Here is a 22,817-nt window from a genome sequence, read left to right on the forward strand (position 1 = left end):
CTCAGCCCTCATTGGTGAGCTGTGGTGCCATGATTGGAATGAGAATCTGTCAGCCTGACTCTCAGAGGAGTGTTTACTGTGCACACCTGCCTATCAGGCAGAAAGGTCCCCACCTGCTTCCTCAGTGTCTGGGCTCCTGCTGGCTCTGCCCTGGTGGGGGTGGTTCTGCCTCCCCCTCGGCTCTCTGCTCTCCTTGAGAGCTAGTACAGAACAGAGCCCAGGCTGGCTGGAAACCTGAGGCTGAAGAATTTACTGCTTGGCCTCTCATACTAGCTTTGGGCCACTCACTTCCTGTTTCTCCTGCGCTTGCCCGTGTTAATTTTGTCCCATTGTTCCCAAAACTGCAAGTGGATTTTTGTCGCTTGAGCTGGGGGAGGAGGACGACTATCAGAACTCCCTGAACCACCCCTTTACCCCTGAAGGTACAGCCTAGGACAAAGTCCACACTTGTCCCACCCTTTTTGGCTGTAGTCTTTTCTCCTTTGATAACTATTTTTTCCCCTCCTATCTCCAGTCTACCATGAGATTAAACTATTTCCCAGAAATTCCTTTTTGCATTTTCAAAGTTTCATTGTCTACCTGTGGTTAGTGCCTCATTTTAACTGTCAGCTTGTACCTGAGTTAGTGCGAAATGAGGAACAAAGTAACTTCCTTGTGGATGTCATCTGAAGATGGCACAACCATTTTACAGATGGCCTAATTTTCTTTCTTGGAGCCCATTCCTTTACTCGGAACTCAGTGGAGCTCATGCAGTTGCAGAGAAAGAGGCTGACCCAAGGCTGTAGTGATCTTTTACCCAAAGATCAGCCCTGAGGGAAAAGATAAAAGTTACTGATGCTTGGGGAAAAGTAAACTAGATTTTAAAAATACTGTCTGTTTCACATATCCCAGTCCTTAATTCAGCACATGTTACCTACCCAGCTGTGCCAGTCTGAAACATCAAACTGATTATTAGGGATGTGTTTTTGATCAAAGCTCAAATTTTCATAGCTTCTAAGTCAGGGTACTGAAAGGTGAAAGTTTCACACTTTCCTTTTAAACTAAATTTAGCTTTGTTTTGTTAAATCTTAACCAACTGACATTTAACACAGAGTCTTAATTAAGCCTAGACTTCACCCCTGAGAGTCAATTTTGTTTACTTTTGATTTATTTTCTAACACCTTTCATTCTTTCTGCTTTGACACACTAGAGGTGAGTTAGTTGAGACATCACCACTTTACTGACTTTGAAGCATTTAATGGTGAGCTGGGACCAGAAGGGCTGCTGGTTTCCAAAGGGTCACTCACATTCAGGTTCAATTTGAGCAGAGGACAACTTCTCCAACTGCGACTAATTCTGTGTTCTTCAGTTTCCCACAGTCAGATCACCCGCCTCTACAGCCGGTTCACCAGCCTGGACAAAGGAGAGAATGGGACACTCAGGTAGGCATTTCCTTTCTTTATTTCCTGCTAGTGTCTGAATAGCTGCTTTTATCCAGAGAGCTGACATCTGGCAGGCAGAGAGCAGAGACCATTTCTTCACGCATCTTTAAATGTTATTGATCCACAAGGGACTTAAATAAACAAAACAATGGATTTACATTTATCACTAGGTGCTTGCTGCTTTACTCCTGCTCCCCTTAGTTTGGTTGGCCATTACTCTGGTCCTGGAAATGTACCTTTGGGAATTTCAGCTCTCTCTGCTTGAATTTTCCCACAGCCCTTCCCCAGACATGTTAGCTTTCAGGAGGCTGATCCATAGCAATCCAAGGTGGTCTAAGTTGTTTTGTCCTCTTTTCTCTAATTTCTCAACTCAACCCAATCATGGTACATCAGTTTACATGTATTAATGTTAGATAAGGTGGTTAGTATATTTATCTAGAGCAGTGTTTCTCAACTATTTCTCACTCGGGCTATTTTCTCAAGTGGCCAAATATCTGGAGACATTTTGAATTGTCACAACTGGGGAATGCCACTGATGTCTAGTGGGCCAAGGCCAGGAATGTTGCTGAACATCCTACAACGCACAGGACAATCCTTCCTAAATGTCAGTAGTGCCGAAGTTGAGAAACTGGTCTAGAGTGACTATATGACTTCAGATTTACTGTAATGCTCTGTCATTTTATATTTGTAAATGTCTTGTCATAGTCAAATGAAATATCTCCTGAGCACCACCTCCCAACCTAATTCTTAAGTAGCACCTAACTCTTGTCACTGTTGTTTCTCAGCTTTGATTGACTGATAGAACAAAGCTGTTTGCCTTTCTGGTGGATGGCAAAAAATAATATAGGCTTCTAGCACAGGTGTAGGGTTAGCATAAAAGGGGAAAGAATACAGTTGCTAAGCCTTTGTGTATAATCCTCAGGCAGAAGAGCTTAGAAATCTATAGGGCCATGTTTGTTTAGAGCCACGTCTGGCTTCTCTGGAAGCTGGAGTTGACCAAGATCATGCTGTCCAGTCATTAAAGTCAATGACTATTGAGTACCTATCATATGCAAAGACCACACTTGGTACTTTGTCTTTTTAATTTAATTTTACTTTTGAGGCAAAAGACATAACATAAAATTTACCATTAAAAAGTGTACTTTTTAGTGGCATTAAACACATTCACAACACAGTCTAGTTCTAGAACATTTTCATCAGCTCAGATGGAAACCTCTTACTCATTAAGTAGTCACTTCCCATTCCTCTTTCTATGGACATTTCATATAAGTGGAATCATACAGTATGGGGCCTTTTGTTTACTCACTCTTTCATTTAACATGGTGTTTTCAAAGTTCTTCCATAGTGTGTATCAGTACTTCTTTCCATTTTATGGCTGAGTAATATTCCATTTTGGGCTTCTCTGGTGACTCAGTAGTAAAGAATCCACCTACCAATGCAGGAAATCTGGATTTGATCCCTGGGTGGAGAAGATCCCCTAGAGAAGGAAATGACAACCCCACTCTAGTATTCTTGCCTGGGAAATCCCATGGACAGAGGAGTCCAGTGGGTTACAGTCCATGAGATCGCAAAAGAATTGGACAGGACTTAGCAACTAAACAGCAACAACAATATTCCATTGTATGCATAGACTATATTTTGTTTGTTCATTCATCATTTGGTGGGGATTTGAGCTGTTAACATCTTTTGGCTATTATGAACATTTTTGTGTGGACTTATGTTTTAAGCATATAAACTTAAGCATATGTACTTGAGCATATACCTAGGAGTAAAATTATGGGTCCTATGATAATTTTATGCTTAATTTATTGAAGACCCACCAAACTATTTTCCACAGCTCTGTACTATTTTATATTCCCACCAGCAATGAAATGCAAGTTCAAATTTCTCCTCATCAGCACTTTTTATTTATTTTTTTAATTGAGGGATATTTGCTTTACAGAATTTTGTGGTTTTCTGTCATACATCAACAAGAATCAGCCATAGGTACTCCCATGTCCCCTCCCATCTCCCTCCCCATCCCACCCTTCTAGATTGTCACAGAGCTCCTGTTTGAGTTCCCTTAGTCATATAGCAAGTTCCCTTTGTCTGTCTGTTTTACATGTGGTGTAAATTTCCATGTTACTCTCCATGCATCCTCTTCTCCCCTCTCCCCATGTCTACAAGTCTATTCTCTATATCTCTTTCTCCATTACTGCCCTGAAAATAAATTCATCGGTACCATCTTTCTAGATTCCATATATATGTGTTAGTATAAGATATTTATAATTCTCTTCCTGACTTACTTCACTCTGTATAATAGGCTCTAGGTTTGTCCACCTCATTAGAACTGACTCAAATATGTTTCTTTTTATGGCTGAGTAATATTCCATTGTATATACGTACCACAGCTTCTTTATCCATTCTTCTATTGATGGACATCTAAGTTGCTTACATGTTCTAGCTATTGTAAATAGTGCTGCAATGAACATTGGGGTAAATGTGGTTTTTCAGTTTTGGTTTCCTCAGGGTATATGGCTAGGAGTGGGATTGCTGGGTCATATGGTGGTTTTATTCCTAGCTTTTTAAGGAATCTCCATACCATCTTTCATAGTGGCTGTATCAATTTACATTCCCACCAGCAATGCAAGAGTGTTCCCTTTTCTCCACACCCTATCCAGCATTTATTGTTTGTAGACTTTTTGCTCATCAGCACTTATCATCTCTCTTTTAATTTTAGTAGATGTGAGTGGTAGATCATTTTGGTTTTGATTGCACTTCCCTAGTGGCTAATGATGTTGAGCATCTTTGTGCTGCTTGACCATTTGTATGTCTTCTTTGGGGAAATGCATATTCAAGTTCTTTGCCTGTTTTTCAACTGGAGTTTGTCTTTTTTTTTGTTAAGAGTTCTTTTTATACCTGAGATACCAGGCACGATTTGCAAATATTTTCTCTTATTCTCTGAGTTGTCTTTTCACTCTCTTTCTAGTGTTTTTTGAAACACATAGCTTTAAATTTTGAAGTCCAGCTTACCTAACTTTTCTTTTGGTGTGCATGCTTTTTGTGTTGATTCTATGAAACCATTGCCAAGTCCACAGTCATGAAGATTACCCCTATGTTTTCTTCTAAGAGGTTTATGATTTTAGCTCTTATATTTAGGTCTTTGATTCATTCTTCATTACACCATGAGGACTGTGAAATCTTGAGTTCCCCTACCAGGATTTGGACCTGGGTCCTGGCAGTGAAAGGGCCAAGTCTTAACCACTGGACCACCAAGGAATTCTCTCATTTTTGAGTTTCTTATGTGTATATACACACACACACACAATTTTTTGGTATATGTACACAAAATGGGGAAAAAAAAGGACTTCCCTGGCAGTCCAGTGGTTAAGACTCCTTGCTTCCACTGCAGAGGGTGCAGGTTCAGTCCTGGTGGGAGAACTAGATCACACATGCTGTGCAGTGTGCAAAAAAAAAAAAAAAAAAACCCAAGGAAAGCAAAGTGTTGTGTGTGTGGCAATAGATAGAAAGAAATTTAAGAGTCAAACCTTATTTTTTGACCTTTGGATATCTAGCTGTTCCAGCAACTTTTGCTGAAAAGACTATATATATTTGTACTTGAAAAATAAATCAGACTAGAATATCTATATTTCCTTAAGCCCAAATACTTGAATAATTTACTTGAGTTTGGGATTACGTCTTTCTCATAAATTAAGATTTAACCATTAAGTGAAGATACAGAATTCACATTAGTTTTGTGTCCTTTTCTTTTTTCTAGAAAGTAGGTGATTTGTAAATGTGTATATTTTAATCATTTTCATGGTTTGCTGGGAAAAAAATGGAACATCTTTTGTAAAAGGAGCTGTTTTTCCTCAGAAAAGGTGAAATTTTTCATGTGTCAGCTAGTGTTACCTGCTCCTTAAAATGAGCAATATTTGCTCAGTCCCTAAAACATAATTTCACACTCTATGGAAAGCCAGTGAACAAACTCACTCATTTGATGCATATCTATTAAATACCTGTAATGCACTAGACACTGTTTCTCTTCTGGTTTCTACAAATTCTTGGTAGAGGAATTTCATGGTTACCTAGATCTAGCTGACTTTTTTGTATTCAGCTTTACAAAGTACTTGGTCTAAATTCTGTGCTTTGATCTCTGTCATGGATGTGGATTAAAATTTGGGAAAAACCCCAAGCCACCTTGAGTGCAAGAGAAAATTACCCTGTTGTACTACATGTTTCAATAAACAACTAGCATGTTTCAATCAACCCTTGAACAAGGCAGAGTTAGAGATGGTGGCCCTCTACACAGTCAAATCTGAGAATAACTTGTAGTCTGCCCTCAGTGTACGTAGTTCCACATCCACAGATGCATCCAATGATGGACCTGTAATACTATGATACTTACTATTGAAAAAAATCCGCACATAGATGGAACCATGTTCAAGGGTCAACTGAGTAAGTAAATCATTTTGTTGTAGCCACCCATTGTCAGGAATTTCACACTGGCTGTGCCTCTTGACAATGGCCATCTCAGCCTCTGGCCATCTTGTTAGATTGTCTTCCCCTTTCTCTCCCTCCAGCCTTAGAGAATACCTGGTAAACTCAAAATTCTTTTTTTTTTCTTCTCCTCCCCCCCCCCCCCCAGATTCTTTCATGGTAAGAGAGTGATTTAGCTGTCTCCTTTACTTCCTTTAGTGCCAGACTCAGCTCAAGTCCTATCTTGACCTTTTAAGAACCCATCAGGGTACTCAGCTGAATACAAGTTAACTCCAGTCTTTTGTTACCTGTAACAGGCCCCACTTTCCTAAGAAAGTTATTAGGAGAAATATTTTCCTTCTATATTTTTTTCACTTTCCTCTCCCAAGATGCTGTATGTCTGGGGCTTGAAGCCATATTCTCCAGAGTGAGAAACTATTATAGAGTACTGTTCAAGACATTCTGTACTCCTTTTTTAAAAGTGTCAGTCTGTGTAGGAACATGAAGCAGAAACTATGGAAGGCTTTGGTTAGAAATGGAGCTTCAGCAAAGTGCTTTCAAAGGTTCAATTCCAAAGTATGTTTTATAAAACACTAGGTCCATGGCCTACCCATAGGTATTAAGTTAAAATGATTGGTAATCTTCAGATTGATATTTCATATACTATAACCTCACAAATCTTACTTTCTTCAGGTGCCATTATTTTGGGTGAAATATTTCTATCTCTGCCATTGAAATTGGTCTTTGAAAAGGCAAAACTGGGTCTTACAAGGTGCCCTGAAATGGTCCTTTGTAGGTCAGATCAAGGTGAGAGCCTGATCATTATCTGAATACAAAGAAGGCTTCTTTTGTTTAAATATCCTTGGAAAAGTGAAGGTGACCTTTGAAAAGGCAACTGGATCCATAAGATGCCCTGAAATGGTCCTTTGTAGGTCAGGTCAAGGTGAGAGCCTGGTTATTATCTGAATACAAAGAAGGTATCTTTTGTTTAAATATCCTTGGTACTGATCTAATCTATGGGGTTAGATGTTAGGATAACGACTACCCTTTGGGTTGGGGGGCAGATAGACACAGAGGGAGCATGAAGGAAGGAAGGACAATATCCTGATAGTGATTGATTCCTTGATTTGGGTGCAGGTTGTAATCTGCACTGGTGAAACTTCATCATACTAAATGCTTGTGATTTGTACTCTTCCCTGTATGTATGTTATACCTCATTAAAAGTTTACTTTAAAAATATCCTGTGTATTAAGCAAGTTTAACATTGGATCTTTGTTAGATGCTTTCTCTGATGTAATACCATGATGAAAAATATTCCTAGGTATTAAGTCATGCAGGTTATATTGACTCTAGGGAGCAGTACAGACCAGTTAAACTCTGCAAGGAAGTTATTACTGAAACTACTAGTTGGCTGTGTTGTTGTATATCACTTTTAAAAAGATTACCTGTAATTTTTAAGAGATTGTTGTCCTAAGTGGTAGCCATTTATCTGCTTAAAAACTGAGTGCCTTTGAGATTCATTTTCTTGTTTGACTTTATCCAGAGGATAGATGATTTCAATATCCTGGATAAGCTCTTGCTTTGTACAGAGTGCTCTCAGTCATTCCATAATGGAGTTTCACAGATGAGAACCATGATGCCAATCTAATTCTCATTCTTTTATTATAGTAGGTAATTTTTTTTTTTACTCTCTTGAAAGCTTCAAATATATCTTCCTGATGTTCTGAAATTTCACAAAATTGTATCTTTTTGTGGGTTATTTTTCATTATTCATTGCTCGGTATCAGGTGAACTTTCTCAATCTAAAAATATGTCCTTTGGCTGGAAAGTTTTCTTCTGTTATTTGTTTATTTCCTCCCCCTCTTCTTTCTTATTGATTTTTATGCCTTTTCTATTGGTTGGCTATTGGACCATCATGACTCAGTTTTCTCATATTTTCTGACTGATTTTTTTCCTTTGCTTTCTGGAAGATATCCTCAAATTTATTTTATAGACCTTTTGATGACCGTGTCTACAATCACATTTTTAATTTCCAAGAAACTTTCTTGTTCTCTGATCTCTGCTCTGTCACAGTGGCTTATATTTGTTTCATAGATGCCAAAACTTATCAAATGTCTATTGGGTTACTTATTAGAATACTTCAAACTCTCTTTTGTTCCCTGAAGTATCATTATATCTGTTCATCTTGGGGCTTCCCGGGTACTCAGTGGTAAAGAATCTGCCTGCCAGTGCAGGAGACGCATGTTCAATCCTGGGATGGGGAGGATCCCCTGGAGGAGGAAATGGCAACCCACTCCAGTATTCTTGCCTAGAAAATCTCATAGACAGAGGAGCCTGGCAGGCTACAGTCCATGGAGTTGCAAAGAGTCAGACACAACTGAGCATACATGCACGCTTTTCATCTTGATCTTACTCTTTTATGTTACTAATTTTTCCAAAATGCTGGTGAGCCTTTATATTACATTCTTATTTATGAAAAAGCCTGGATAGGTTAATGTAGAAAATGGGCATAGGCTTGTTTGTGGTTGGTTTCTCACAGGTCTTTCCCTGGATGGAAGGACTGACATCCATCCTTCTATACTCTGAGCAGGACCAGTAAGTTGGTAGACCTTACTTTAGGGCATGTGGTTAGGGAGCCAGGGGACAGATTTGCAGTTCTCTCCCCCCAGTGAAAGGACTGTGTTCCTGGGGAGCCAGCCTCCCATACTTGGCCAAAACCCTGCCCAGGTGGCTCTTCCAGTTTCTTTTTGTAGCAGCTCCCCATTTTTATTCTGGGGACAAATGGTTTTATGTTCCTGGGATGGGTGCTGGCAGCACTGGGCAGCTGGCCCATTCTTTAAAAGTTCCGGTAATTAATTTCCCTGAATGCTGTTAATACTTCCCTGGCCTGGCAGTTCTGAGTGTGGTTCCTTGCTGAGGCTGCAGGGCAGAATCACTCTCAACTCTTAGGCAGTTTCATGACCTTCTACTCTGACTGACTTATCACTACATTTGTGTCTGTTTTCTAACTTCCAGAATTTGTCAGAATTCCTTGTCTACTAACATACTCCTCCCACCCTGATTGTTTATGTCATGGCTGTATTCCTATGTGTAAATTTTTACTGACATTTCAGAGGGGTTTAGAGAATGAGAGGAGGTAAACGTGTGTGTGTGTGATCACTTTCTCAACCAAAAGTCAGACGCAGCTTTGCAAATAAGTGACTGGCCCTAGAATACTAAAATAAGGAGCAAAGACTGGGTTTAGAACTTGGGCACTTTATATGAAAAATTCTATTATAAAACAGAAAACCAAGATCATTTTATCAAGAACAGTCAATAATAATAAACTGTATATTGTCTAATAGTTTATGAACTGTTTCTTAATACTCTTTCATTTTTGTATTGATATTTTCAACTGTATTCCCCTTGATCTTAGAGACCTCATTGCATATACAATCTAAATTCTAAGAATAGAGTTAAAAAAATGTCAAAAGACAGTGTTTAGAACCTTACTGATGTTGGAAATCCATGACTAGATTCCTCATGGAGACTGACAGTGTTAGTCTAGATTGTGAACTCACCACTTGACACTAGACCTGATATTTTAAATTGTGTCTTTTTGCAGCTAAAATTACTTAAGCTTGTTAGACATTAAACTGAGGTATGTGGCCTTGCAATTCACATTAGCCTTAATCTTCATTTAAAAGGAAGTAGTTATTTCTTAACCTCTGTCAAACAAGAGGAGCTTACATTGTGTTGATAATGTGGACTTTGTGTTACAGAACATATTACATAATAAGAGCTTAGTACATGTTTGTTGAATTATATAATCATGACCTCCATAATTTTCTTTAATAATTTTAAGCAACTCAGTTATCTTCTGAATGTCTTCTTCTAGTTCATTTACTGATGTAAAAATTATTACTCTAAATGATGGAAGATTAGAATCCAGAGTTATTGTACCAGAGCTTTGTGCTTAGTCCCCTAGGTCATTTCTTACCTTTGTCGTCACCAGATGTGGTGTTGTTTAATTAATTAATTAAGCACCTTGTAAATGTTAAACCACAGGATCAGAGAGAGAGTTGAAGGCCCCTGGGTAAAATATGAACATTTTGTTAGCATCTATAACAGAGAAGGTAGAGGAATGTTTTATCTCTTCTATTAGTAAACGTCTTGAAAGCAGGAATCATCTTTTTGAGTTTATATTCCTTTTTACCCCCTTCTTATCTGGAAATAATTGCAAACCTACAGAAAAGTTACAAAAATAATGCAAAGAACTTCATATAACCAGTACCCAGATTTACCACTTGTTAACACTTTGCCATATACTTCAGTGTGTATTCCCTATAGCTAGGAGATTCTCATATCAAAATCAAGAAATTTAGCACTTTCTATGCATTATATAAAATTCTGTATTCTATGTGGCCCATATTCCACATTTATCTATTGACTCAGTAATGTCCTTCACAGCAGTTTTTTTCCCCTAGTCTAGGATCATGCATTGAGTTCAGTTGTATGTCTCTTAGAGTCAGTTCTCTTTGATCTCAAACAAGCCTCCGCCTTTCTCGGTCCTTCATGACATTGATATTTTATAGATATATTGTCTGTGTTGTAGATAGCTTTATACTTCTGGTATAGGATATCAACCCAGGAATTGTTTTTTTAAGAAAATAGTTGCTAAACATTTTTTGGGAGAGTACCTTTCTTTCAAAAAGTTTATTTAATATGGGAAAGAAGTGTAGATTTTTTAGGAAAAAGAGCATATGTTTTGACTTAGAGTTATTATTTAGTCACAGGCTTAGTTTTAAATTGCAGTTCTTCCACTTTTTACCTTTGTAACGCTGGACAGGTTACTTTATGTCACTGACTCACAACTTCCTGGCTCTGAAAGGGTACAGATAAACTGGTGACATGAAAAAATGAGACAAAGTATGTTAACAGTAGCACATGATGTGTATAGGGTGAATGGAAACTAACAAGATTCACTTTAACAGACTTCAGGTTGTGACAGGATGACTGCTCTTGCCATGTTCAAGGGTTAAATACTTCTCTAGCTCTAGCCTGTAGAAGGCACTGGAGAAAAGTCCATTCAGAGCACGGAAGCATGGAATCAGTTATCACAGTTTGTTCTCTACTGAGATGTAAATATCATCTAAGAATTCCTTGATTTCTTAAGTGCTGTATATCTTCTTACCAAGGGTACAGAGGCCCCTCTGAATTTTTCCTCCCATGTTCAAGCTCTTTGGTGTTTGATACTTTGCAGTTGCTGTTCATTCTACAAACTTAATAACTAAGTGCAAAATAGTCATGTTCAAAGAATCATTTACAAGGACAGCTTAGTATTTGCTTGTTGGTTGATTTACTGACATAACCTGTGTGCTGAATTCATTGGAATGTGACATAGTCAAATCTGGCTTCTTCCACTCCTGAGCTGGTGCAAGAAACACTTGGCAGCTATTAAAGTGCTATTCTTTGCAGTTATTTGGTATAATTTGCCACAGAAGTAAATTCCAGGAGGTAATATTCTTGCTCAGTTGTACTCTTGCATGACCGAAGGAGTTCATGCAAGGGCCAATGGTCTCTAACCCAAGGTGATTCTCTTGGCAGCCGGGAAGACTTTCAGCGGATTCCAGAACTTGCCATCAACCCATTGGGGGACCGGATCATCAACGCCTTCTTTCCAGAGGGGTGAGTACCTGCAGTTGTTGGACTTCCTTTTGGAGGCTAATCTGGAGTATTGATATTGGATGGGTCATCTCAGACCATGATCTTCCTCCTATTGGACGTTCCTAACTCAATCATATCTACAATATCTCTACCCTCTCTCTGTTTCAAACTTCAAATAGGTATGTTAGTTAGCCCATTTTCACAGTTCTGTCTTTAATCTCTGTCTATCTTTGATGTAAAATGAAACATTTTAAAAACTATAGAGATAATTTCAAATTTATAGAAAAGTTGCAGAATTTGCAAATAGTATGACGAACACCTGTATGTGTTTAGCCAGATGCATCTATTGTTGTATTGTTCATATTTTGCCTCATTTGTGAGTGCTCTCTGTCTCAGTCCTAGCCAATAAAAACATCGTTCAAGCCACATACAGAGTTACTACAAATTTTCTAGTAGTCACATTTTAAAAAATAAAAATAAACAAATTAAATTAATTTTGGATAAACAAGCTAAATTAACTTTGGCAATATAGATTATTTAACCCTGATATATCCAAAATGTATAAATCAGTATTTTAAAATTATTGTAGTATATATTCTTTTTCATAAGAAGTCTGGCAACTATTGTGTATTTTATACTTAACCATACCTATCAAGTACTAAAAGAATATTTTTCCAGCTTTATTGAAATGTGACTGACATGTAACATTGTATAAATTTAAGGAGTATAACATAGTGATTTTATATATGTATATATTGAAAAATGATAACCATAGTAATATTAATGAACACATTCATCATCGCATATAGTTATTTTTTCTTGTGATAAAAACTTTTTTTTTTTTTTTTTTTGTGATAAAAACTTTTAAGATCTCTCTTAGCAGCTTTCAAAGATACAATTCAATGTTGTTATCTATAATCACTAGGGTGTATATTTCACCCCCAGAATATATTTATCTTATAATTAGAATTTGATACCTTTTGACCACCTTCATCCACTTCCCCTATAATCTACTTTATTCTAATATATTATTGATATTCCAGTTTTCTCAGTTTATCCAACAATCTCCTTCCTCCACTGTAGGATCCAGTGTGGTTCAGTTGTTGTCATATATTCTTAGCTTCCTTTAATCCAGAATGTTACTTTTCTTTTCTGACATTGGCTAAGGATATAGTTGCCCTACCACACACATACTTTCTCAAACAGATTTAGGTTTGTGTAATTAAAACTAGGCATTTGATGTGCTTCACTGAACCTAATATACTGCCTTCAATATTTACTGAATCAATATTTACTGAATCGATTAGGTACCTTTTCCTGAATAAAGCTTATCATATATTCTTGTTTTAAGCAGCAATCTCTTTAACAATCTCTTCCTCCTTCCTTGTGACTTGTTTAAAGACCCAGAGGACTTTAAAATGTTACTTGGTTGCCAGTTCTTAATGAGACTGAAGTGTCAGTGAAAACACTCAATAAAATAAGTGGAGAGGAAATTGTAGAACTCTGAATTGAGAGCAGAGGAGTTTGCAAGTTGAGAAGTTGGTCCCTGAGTAAACTTGAGTGCGGGAGAAGACTGGCAGCCAGTTCCTGTGAAGACTCGATGAGACTGAGACCTGCCCTTTTCAGGTTCATGTTGACCATGAGTAATCATCTATTCTTCCTCATTTTCTGATTTTTTTGTCTCCCTGAAATGCCCTGTTTGTTTCAGTTGTGGTTTTAGTGCTGAATTCTTGTCTTTTTAAACTTCTTTTTTTTAGCCCTTGCAGAGGATTGAACTGTGTCCAGGGATGACTTTCACTTCTGTTTTGTTTCCAAACCTTTTGCAGTGAAAAGTAAACCTTGTAGAGTCATTTTGCCAACTTTTTTTTTTTTTTAGTGTTCCCTAGTCACATTGATCATTTGAAAAAGCAGCTGTGGAAAGCTGTTTTATAAAGGCCAGACCACCTTTGTGGTGACTGTAGTGGTGCCTGTCATCTTATTAATTGATCTCTTGTTAAGGACACAATGAGTGCTGACGTACTGAGGTGTGTATGAGGAGGCTGAGGATGGCGCTGAGCTACACTGCTCGGCAAGCCCCCCTCTGCGTCTTGCTCTGTTACAAATAGATATTTGACTTCTAGGTCGTATGCAGGTTCAATTTGGTTTGTTTGTTTGTTTAAATTTTATTTATTTTTCGCTGCAGTGAGTCTTTGGCTGCACTTGGTCTTTCTCTAGTTGTGGCAAATGGGGGCTACTCTGTAGTTGTGGTGCATGGGCTTCTCATTGTGTTGATTTCTTTTGTTGTGGAGCGTGGACTCTAGGGCTTAAGAACCTCAGTAGTTGTAGCACTAGAGCTCAGTAATTGCAGAGCATGGGCTCTCAAGTGTGGGCTACGTTGCCCTGCAGCATGTGGCATCCTCCTGGGATTGAACCTGTGTCCCCTGCATTGGCAGGTGGCTTCTTAAGCACTGGATCACCAGGGAAGTCTCTCACTTTTTTGTTTTTTTTTTTAATAGAATGAGATTTGAAAGTAGGACATTGGTATTTAGTTTCCTTTTACTCAGAGACATTATGTCAGTGATGTATGTTTACCTATTTGTTCTGGCATATGACTCTGATCTTATTACACATTCCATGATTCCTCAACTCTTACTCGTGTTTTTTATAGGTAATGAAAGGTCATTCTTTGGAGTACAAAGGGTTCATGACGTCGCCTTTGAACTCTACTTTTAGAAGGTCTCTGATCTGTATGTCTGCTCGCACTTGAGACCCGATATACCACATCTATTCAATGGGGGCAAACAAAGACTAGGATTTATTTTTAGGTAGCCGCGGGAACCAGACAACCTGTTCTTTCCATGACTGCCTTAGATAAATAACTATTCACATGGGACGTTCTTTTTCAATATTAAAAAGCATTCTTTATTCATTCAAGTTTTAGAATTATTTCTTATAAGGTTTACTGATTAACTGTGGCCCAATAAAAAGATTTTCTCTAATCTTCAGTACCCAAAAAGCTTTATACATAAAGAGGTCTTTCAAAGCATTATGAGGAAAATATCTATCCAACTGTGAGAGAATAATAAAATCATGATACAGCCACACGATTATGCAGATGGTTAAAATGTTTTGGAGTGTTTATATTGGTTAGAGACATGCCTAGAAGTTTTTAAAAAGCAAGCTACAAAATTACATATGCAGTATGTTCACAATTCTCCAAAAAGCACAGAAAAATTACTGGAAGATACATTAACAATGATTCTAACTGATTGGTAGAACTAGAAGTGGTATTTTTCTACTTTTTATCAAATTTTCAAAATGTATTATAAACTTTATTTCAAAAGCAGTTGTTGCGTAATATGCCTTAACCTTAAAATTTCACTAGGTATATGTGACTACAGGGGAGATATGCGAGGTGGATGGGGAGACACTGGGTTGAAATGGCTAACTTGCTGTTCACTTCAGAGCCTGAAGCAGTGAGTTCAAGTGTTGGCTTGTCTGGTAGCACAGCCTAACTGCTACTTACAGTCCTCTTTGGGAAAAGAAATGTAAGTAAATTTAATAGGTAACTGACTCTGGTAAGTCCTGTTACCTTTCTAAGTCTGGTTAATCATTTATAAAGTAAGAATAATAATACCTACCTCAAAGGGTTGTGGCAAGACCAGCTGAAAATATTTTATGAACTCTAAAGTACCATGCATATGGAAAGAGACCATTAAATGGACCTTCAGGCCATTCTAGCTATAACTGTTAATATATTAAATTCATAAGAAATAATCACCTTGATTCACATGTTCTTTTTGTTATCTTTCTTGATCAGAGAGGACCAGGTGAACTTCCGTGGATTCATGAGAACCTTGGCTCATTTCCGACCCATTGAGGATAATGAAAAGAGCAAAGATGTGAATGGACCAGAACCACTCAACAGCCGAAGCAACAAACTGCACTGTAAGGAGATAGTCTTCTGGCTTAAAATATTTGCTTTCTTACAAATATTTCTTACAAATCATTTATTTATTCATTCATTTACTGAACAATCATTCATTCAAACACAGTGGTTAAGAGCTCAGACCCTAGAGCTAAACCGGCTGGATTTGAATCCCAGCACTGCCACTTTTTGGCCCTGTGACTGTGGGCAGGTTACTTCAAATCCTTGGACTGCAGTTTCCTTTTCTGTAGAATGGGATATTAAGAGGTTTCACACAGGAAGGTTGTAAAGATTTGATGACAGATCTTCATCAAGTGCTAGAGTGACAGTAGTGAAAAAGATCCAGCCCACCTTAAAATTTGACAGATGCTGGGATGGCACTTAAGAGGGGTGGACAGCCAGGTTAGTGAAAGATTTCATTTTTCTCCCCATGCCTCTTGCCTCCTTTCTTTGCATACTTCTTAGATTTCCCTCTGTCCTTTATTGGTTCGTGTAGGATATTGCCTAATCCCTTATAATACTTCTCCAAGAAATTAAAATTGATTTCTCTTTTCATTTAACACAAGTTGAAGTTGAAATTGTATTGAATTGATCTTGCCCGAGCTTCTCTTACTGGGGAGCCCACCAAATTTTTACTAGATGATTTAAAGAAAAATTAAAAGGCTTTATAACATTGAAACAAATATGGATAAACTAAAGGATATAATGCTAAATTTGCATACATTTGAAAGATGGTAAGTTTTAATTTGTAGCCTTTGGCCCATATCCCCAGATCTCCCTTGCTATAGGAGTATGAGTTCACTCCTCTATTTCAGGTAGAGTTTGAGAAGTACTGAAATAAATATTGTTGTATAAGACAAGAAAGGTTTTTGAACCCAAGTAATAAAACACTGCTCTTCTTCACTACAAAATCATATACCTTAGTGAACAGCAAAAAACTCGAATACAAACAAAATCGAATATAGAAGAAAACAGAATTCTGATGAATTATTCTCAAATTTATTGGATACTCTATGTTTATTAGTGAATTTCACTTTCTTCTTTCAAGACTAAGTACTGTTTGAAACAAAGCCTTGTGTCTTAATGTTTTATGAGGTTTAGTGTATATTTAGTACAAGTTTGCCTGATGCTGACATTAGTATAGGAGATTATTTTTTATTCAATATTGTCAGACCAGGAGTTTATCAATAATTGAAAAAGTTGACTTTAGCATGCATAGAAAAGGATACATGGCTTAACATTTTAATTTACCTTAAAATATTTAAAAGCACATTCATTGGCCAACCTTTGGATGTAGGACCAAGAGTTGTTTGGGTTTGTTTTTTTAGAATTATTTCTTTCTTTTTATTTATTTAGTTTTTAATTGGAGGATAATTGGTTTCCAATGTTTTATTGGTTTCTGCCATACAACAATGCAAATCAGTCTTAACTATATATTGTTTTGTTTTGATAAAGTTCTGTTGATGGGAGTTGTGTGACATTTTTGCACAGAACCTATCTGTAATGTATAGTCTAAGATTTCTGGTTGCAGTTTCTTTTCAGTGGAAAGAAATCTTAAAGGTACTCAGAAAGCATTCTGAGAATAGAATTTTCCAAGTGTTTACATTTCTTCCTTCATCTTTTACATTTGTCCTGCCACACTTTCACAACAGTTTGGTTTTGTTTGTTTTTTTTTTTCCCCTCTCTTCAGTGACTTGATTTTGAGTCTTTCAAAAGCTGTCAAACTAATTTTCATTTAAAAAATAACTTTCTTTTCACATATGTTTCATTTCCTATTAAGTTATACAGTTTTATGAAAACCACAGATAGCACAATTCTAGGATAGTTGACAACCTGACTCTTGGTAAGCATCCAACTCAGCAGGTGGAGTAGATACTCCGGAGTCGCCCGTTGGCGGAAAGCGTACTGTGTGCCGTCAGCCGGAACGATTGCAGAGGGGAGGGGAGTGTCTGTGGATCAGTTAGTTGGTTAAGGAGAAAACAGTTGAGAGACACGCTGTGCTCTACAAAACTATGCTTGATTTTCTAATCCAGGATTAGAGGAGGCTCTAAAGGTTATCAGATGTAATACAGACCTGTTACCTGAATTCCCATTACAGCGTGGGCTCTACTTTTTTCAAGTCATGAATTCCATTAGCAGTTTGGTGAATACTATCAGTCTCACCTCAGAATGTTTGTGAAAGAATAAAGTGAAACATAAAATTATAAAGAAAACCAATTATATGAAAATACAATTAACAAAATGTTAAAACAACTTTGTGATGCAGTGATACTTCTTTATTCTGTGCTACATAACAGGATGTGATTTGGAGCCCTTTGGCTGTAGAGCAACTGTATATCTTGATTGTGGTGGTGGTTACATGAAACTACATAGGTGATAGAATTGCACAGAACCACACACACGTGCACATGTACACATGGTGAAGCCTGGATAAACTGTGGGTTGTACCACTGTCGGTTTCCTGGTTTTGATGGTATGTTACAGTTATGCAGGATGTTACCTGCAGACAGCCTGGGGTGAAGGGTATATGCAGAGGCTCAGAGAGATATCTGTACATCCACATTTGTGGTGGCGTTACTCATAAGAGCTAAGATGAGAAAGCAACCTGTATTCATCAGTGAATGAATGGATAAGCAAATTCATTAATTCACATTGACTCTAAAGAAAATATTCCAAGTAGCATTAGTGGGTATGGTAGTTACTTAGTGTATCAGCTAGGATACCTTCAGCTGAGTCAGCTGACTTCAACAGTAAGGAGCTATATTATCTCACTTTACAAGTCAAGTGCGGCACGAGTCAGGGTTGATTGTGTTGTCAAGGACCCAAGTTTTTCCTACTGCTCTGCTCTGCCATCCTTAGGGTCTGCTTCATCCAAAGGTGTGGCTCCTCATGGTCACATGATGGCTTTAGTGGCATTTAGGCCATGTGCTTCCCTGTTCATATCTGACAGTGGGGAGACAGACATACAGCATGCCCCCTAAGCCATGGGTGAGCTGCTGTTAGGAAGGGAGAAGTCCAGAGTGCCACAGAAATGGCAGAGTTTAGGGTGAGACAGAATAACAAGTGCAAGTTATGCATAGGTTTTAACCATTACTTTAGTCTTGGCTTTCAGATCAGCTTTTACAGAAAGCTGAATATGAATTAGAATTCGGTTGCATCCTGTATGTTAGGATCACATTCATGTAAGGAGACCAGTGAAACCAAAGCTACAGAAGGAGTCCTTGATGTCTGCTTCTCTGTCTGTATATTGGTTTTTCTGAATTTACCACAGAGCTGTGGAAGCAGCAAGAAGGTGCTTCTTGTAGACTGAAGAGAACCGCTGAACATCATATACCTAGCAACACATTTGCTACTAAGGCAAATTTGTTTCTAGTCCATCTTCCTCAGAGAATAGTCTCTTCAGGAACTCTGAGAGCATGCTTTGTCCTATCTGTTTTTCATGCCACAGTGAAAGAATGTCAAGGACAATGAACAAGGCTGAGCTATACCTATGTAGGCACAGGCCCAAGCACACATAGTACTGCTATTCTGTCTGTCTCCAGGAATGGTTCCTTATTAGTCCCTTCAGGTCATTGAGGTTATAATGTCTTACGTGGAAGGTACAACCCATCTTAGAATTCTCCAGAGCATGGTAAGCAAGGGAGTGGTCGATAAGCTTCCATTTTGGTATTCTATTTGTCCTCTGAAGTAATTTGTTTTTTATAACACATAATGAGTAATGTGGGAAATGAGTCTGCATGAAGACATTTTATTTGGATGATGAAGAGTATTGGTGAAGTGGAGTTTGGGAGAGTAGCCAAGAAGAAACTGAGCAGCATTATTCACAATGGCCAAAAGGTCAGAGCAATCCAGATGTCCATCAAAAATGAATGGATACACAAAATGTGGTATGTACATTCAATGAAATATTAAATGGCCTTAAAAAAGGAAATTCTGTCACATGCTACAACATGGATAAATTTACTTGATACTAAATAACAATAAGACTGACACAAAAGGATGAATATTATTTGATTTCTCCTGTGTGAGGTTCCTAGAGCAGTCAAATTCATAGAAAGTTGCCAGGGCCTAGAGGCAGTGGGAAATGGGGAGTTATTGTTTAATGGGTCAGAATTTGAATTGGGGATGATGAAAAAGTTCTGGAGATAGATGGTGGTGATGTTTACACAACAGTGTGAAAGTACTCAATTGTACACTTTAAAAGGGTCAAGTTTATTTTACTACTTTTTTTTTTTTAAATAAAGTAACAGTGATTAAAAGGTAAAGGTTTGACTGAGAGCTTTCATTTTCTTTCATCATTAAAACCAAATTGAATGCCAGACACTATTTTAGGCCCAGGATACAATGATGCATAAATCAGAAAAGGTCTTTACTTTCATAGAGCTTATGATCCAATAAGGGAGACAGACTATTTGGAAAAAGACAAATGAATAAACAGAATTTGTGATCATGGCAACTTCTGTGAAGAAAATGAATACGGTGAGAAGAGAAATGAATGGGGGTGTCACTGCTTTAAAATGAGGGGCTGGGGAAACTTTTGTGAGGAGTTGAAGCTTTAGCTAAGAATGAGCCAACCATGCCAAGAATAGGAGAAGTGTGGTCTAGGCAGAGGGTATAAAGGTATAAGGTATAAAGGTCCTTGGGTAGAAATGAGTGCTTGATGTTCAGAGAACAAAGAAGCATGATCAAGGAAAGAGTGAGAGCAGGGCAGAGGAGAGAAGAGGAAAGCAGAGAGGTGACGCAGGTACATGGCACTGATCGCGCTCTTCCTGTGTGCCAGACACTGTTTAAGACGCCTTCCATGTGCTAACGCATTCAGTCTTCAACCCTCTGAGGTGGATTCTGTTACTCCCACCTTGCACCTCTTGGACAGCTGGGGCACAGAGAGGTTAAGTGGCTTATTCGCTTAGACATAGTAAGTAGGCTGTCAGAGGCAGGACTCAGCAGAACCAGAGTCTTAACTACTGTGCGTATTGCTCTGATGTCAACATCAGGAGCTCAGAGGAGGGATCCAAGCTGGAGTTGCCCATTCGGGAGCCATCAGCACTAGATGGCATGTAAAGCCCTGAGGCTCGAGGTGAGAAACTATACTTCTGGAGACAGGAGAGTCCCAAGTCACAGACCAAGAATGGGGGAAAGGGACAGGAAGAGAGGAAAGAGAGAAGCTAACAAAACGGCCCAGTCATTTGGCATTTGACCATGAGTTATCTCGGGGAAAATGCTGGTTCTACTGGTTCAGGACCAGAGCTGATTGACGGAAATCCAAATCAGTTAAGAAAGTACTGTTAACTGCAGTTTTTTCTAAAAGATTCTATCGCGTGATCTCTCTAGTTACCCCTCTGGGGCTGTCTAGTCTGTTCAAGCTGCTTTAACAGAATGTCATAGAATAGGTGACCTAAGCAGACGTTTGTCCCGGTTCTGAAGACTGGACTCAGATTAGGTTGCCAACATGGTCGTGTTCTTGGTGGGGGCCCCTCTTCTGGTTCACAGTCTTCTTGCTGTCTTCTCACATGGGGAGGGAGGTGGAGACAGAAAGAGAGAGGGATTAAGAGATCTCCTGTCTCCTCTTTTTATAAGGGCATTAATATCCTCATGAGGGCCCCAGCCTCATGAGCTAATCTAACCCTAATTACTTCCCAAAGGTTCTACCTTCTAATAACATCACATTGGAGTTTATGGTTCCAACACAAGAATTTGGAACATTCAGTCCATGGCAGCTAGGTTTCAAAAATTAGCTTTTCAGGTTTCTCTAAATACTCTGTCAGAAAGAAATGTGTTTATTCCAGTATCCAATTAAGAAATTCAGAAGCATATTTATGGGTTATATAGCAAGCAGATTTCTATCCCAAAATCACCCTAAACATTGCTTAGTAAATAACACATTTTATGGTATTTTAGAATGATAACAGCATATGCAGAAGAGAGAGGGTATGTGTATGTGTTTAAATATGTATTCTATATTGAACTATAGTTGATTTACAATGTTGTGTTAGTTTCAGGTGTATAGCAAAGTGATACAGTTATTCATGTACATTACATTTGTTCTTTTTCAAGTTGGTAATACTGTATTAAACACACATTCATTTTGGAACACTTATGATCCTGTCCCTTCCTTGGGAGTCAAAAACTTCCTAATCATATAAATCTCAAATTTGGTAAACATAGTTACTCAACTAACCAAATTAAAGAAAACTGACAAACATCAGGGAAAATCTCTCCTATTTACTCCCCCTTTGAGAATTTTAATATGTACCTTACAAAAAGTAAATTGGATTTTTCTAAAATTTTTACTTGGACTTTTAGTGGACTCACCGCCCTCCTCCCTGTTTTTTTTTTTTTTTTCCTTTTGGGGGAGGCAAGGGGTGAAGTTTAAACTTGTAGATATTCATCCATGTTTTCATGCCTTTGCTCTCAGTGTTAGCTCTGCCTGGAATCCGTCCTTTATCAGATTTCTGTTTATCTTTCAATACCTTGTTCAAATGTTACTTGAACCAGAAAGACACATCTGCAGTATGCTGTGTTCCCTGGTATTTCATGTGTATGATAGCATTTTGAATGTATTAAAGTGCATAGTGTGTGTGGTGTTCTCTACTGGATTGTGAATTTCAAGGAACCAGATCTAAATCTGTGTATCTTGATAACTATAAAGCAATGGATATGGGCCTTTTGGTATTTTCAGTAATTTCAGTACCTTCAGTACCTTTTGGTTTTCACTGCTGAAAACAAAAAATCTTAGCGGCATACTTGAGGTGATTCAAAGCCTCGAAAGTACAACATTCAGCTATTATATGGTAGTCATGTCCTCAGTGTGATGTCTCACAGTGCCTATAAAATCATCCAGTGTTACCACACTATTCACTTGGTGGCCCTTTAGGAACATGACACTGTCTGAGTGATTTCTGCTCTTCTGAATTCTCTCTGTCAAATATCCTAGTTTCTGAAAGATCTATCTATTGTGTTTGTTTTTTTTTCCATTTATTTTTATTAGTTGGAGGCTAATTACTTTACAATATTGTAGTGGTTTTTGCCATGCATTGACAAGAATCAGCCATGGATTTACCTATCGTTAAAGAGGAAGAAGCATGAAGAGGCCAGGAGACCACCAAATGCTTGGTCTTTCTGTTGAAGACAAGTTCCTTTACCTTCAAGACTCCCAAGTGGAAGAGGATTATGTCAAGTCTTATTTGAGGCAAAATGAAGACTATAGCCTGGGACACAGCATTTCAGATAGCTCTGAGAAACTGCTCCAAAGAGGCAGCAGGGAAAGCCAGTATATGTGATTTGGGTGAAGGGGGAGTACTTGCAATCAGGCACATATATTTTGTAGAAAGTTTCTGCTAGTCTTGTGAAGGTTAATGCTCATCATGAGGAGCAGACATCACCAT

The 22,817-nt window shown here is 38.1% G+C and overlaps 1 protein-coding gene across 1 annotated transcript in view; it reads left to right on the top strand.

Moving 5' to 3' along the window:
* CHP1 (calcineurin like EF-hand protein 1) overlaps positions 1 to 22,817 on the top strand; it is a 34,916-nt gene that overhangs the window by 4,992 nt on the left and 7,107 nt on the right. Inside the window, exons 2-4 of the mRNA XM_043471526.1 lie at positions 1,349 to 1,421; positions 11,466 to 11,546; positions 15,325 to 15,452. Coding sequence (XP_043327461.1) covers positions 1,349 to 1,421; positions 11,466 to 11,546; positions 15,325 to 15,452 — 282 coding nt within the window. The remainder of the gene's footprint in view (positions 1 to 1,348; positions 1,422 to 11,465; positions 11,547 to 15,324; positions 15,453 to 22,817) is intronic.

This window comes from Cervus canadensis, chromosome 6 (genome assembly GCF_019320065.1).
Source record: "Cervus canadensis isolate Bull #8, Minnesota chromosome 6, ASM1932006v1, whole genome shotgun sequence".
Classification (NCBI taxonomy): Eukaryota; Metazoa; Chordata; class Mammalia; order Artiodactyla; family Cervidae; genus Cervus; species Cervus canadensis.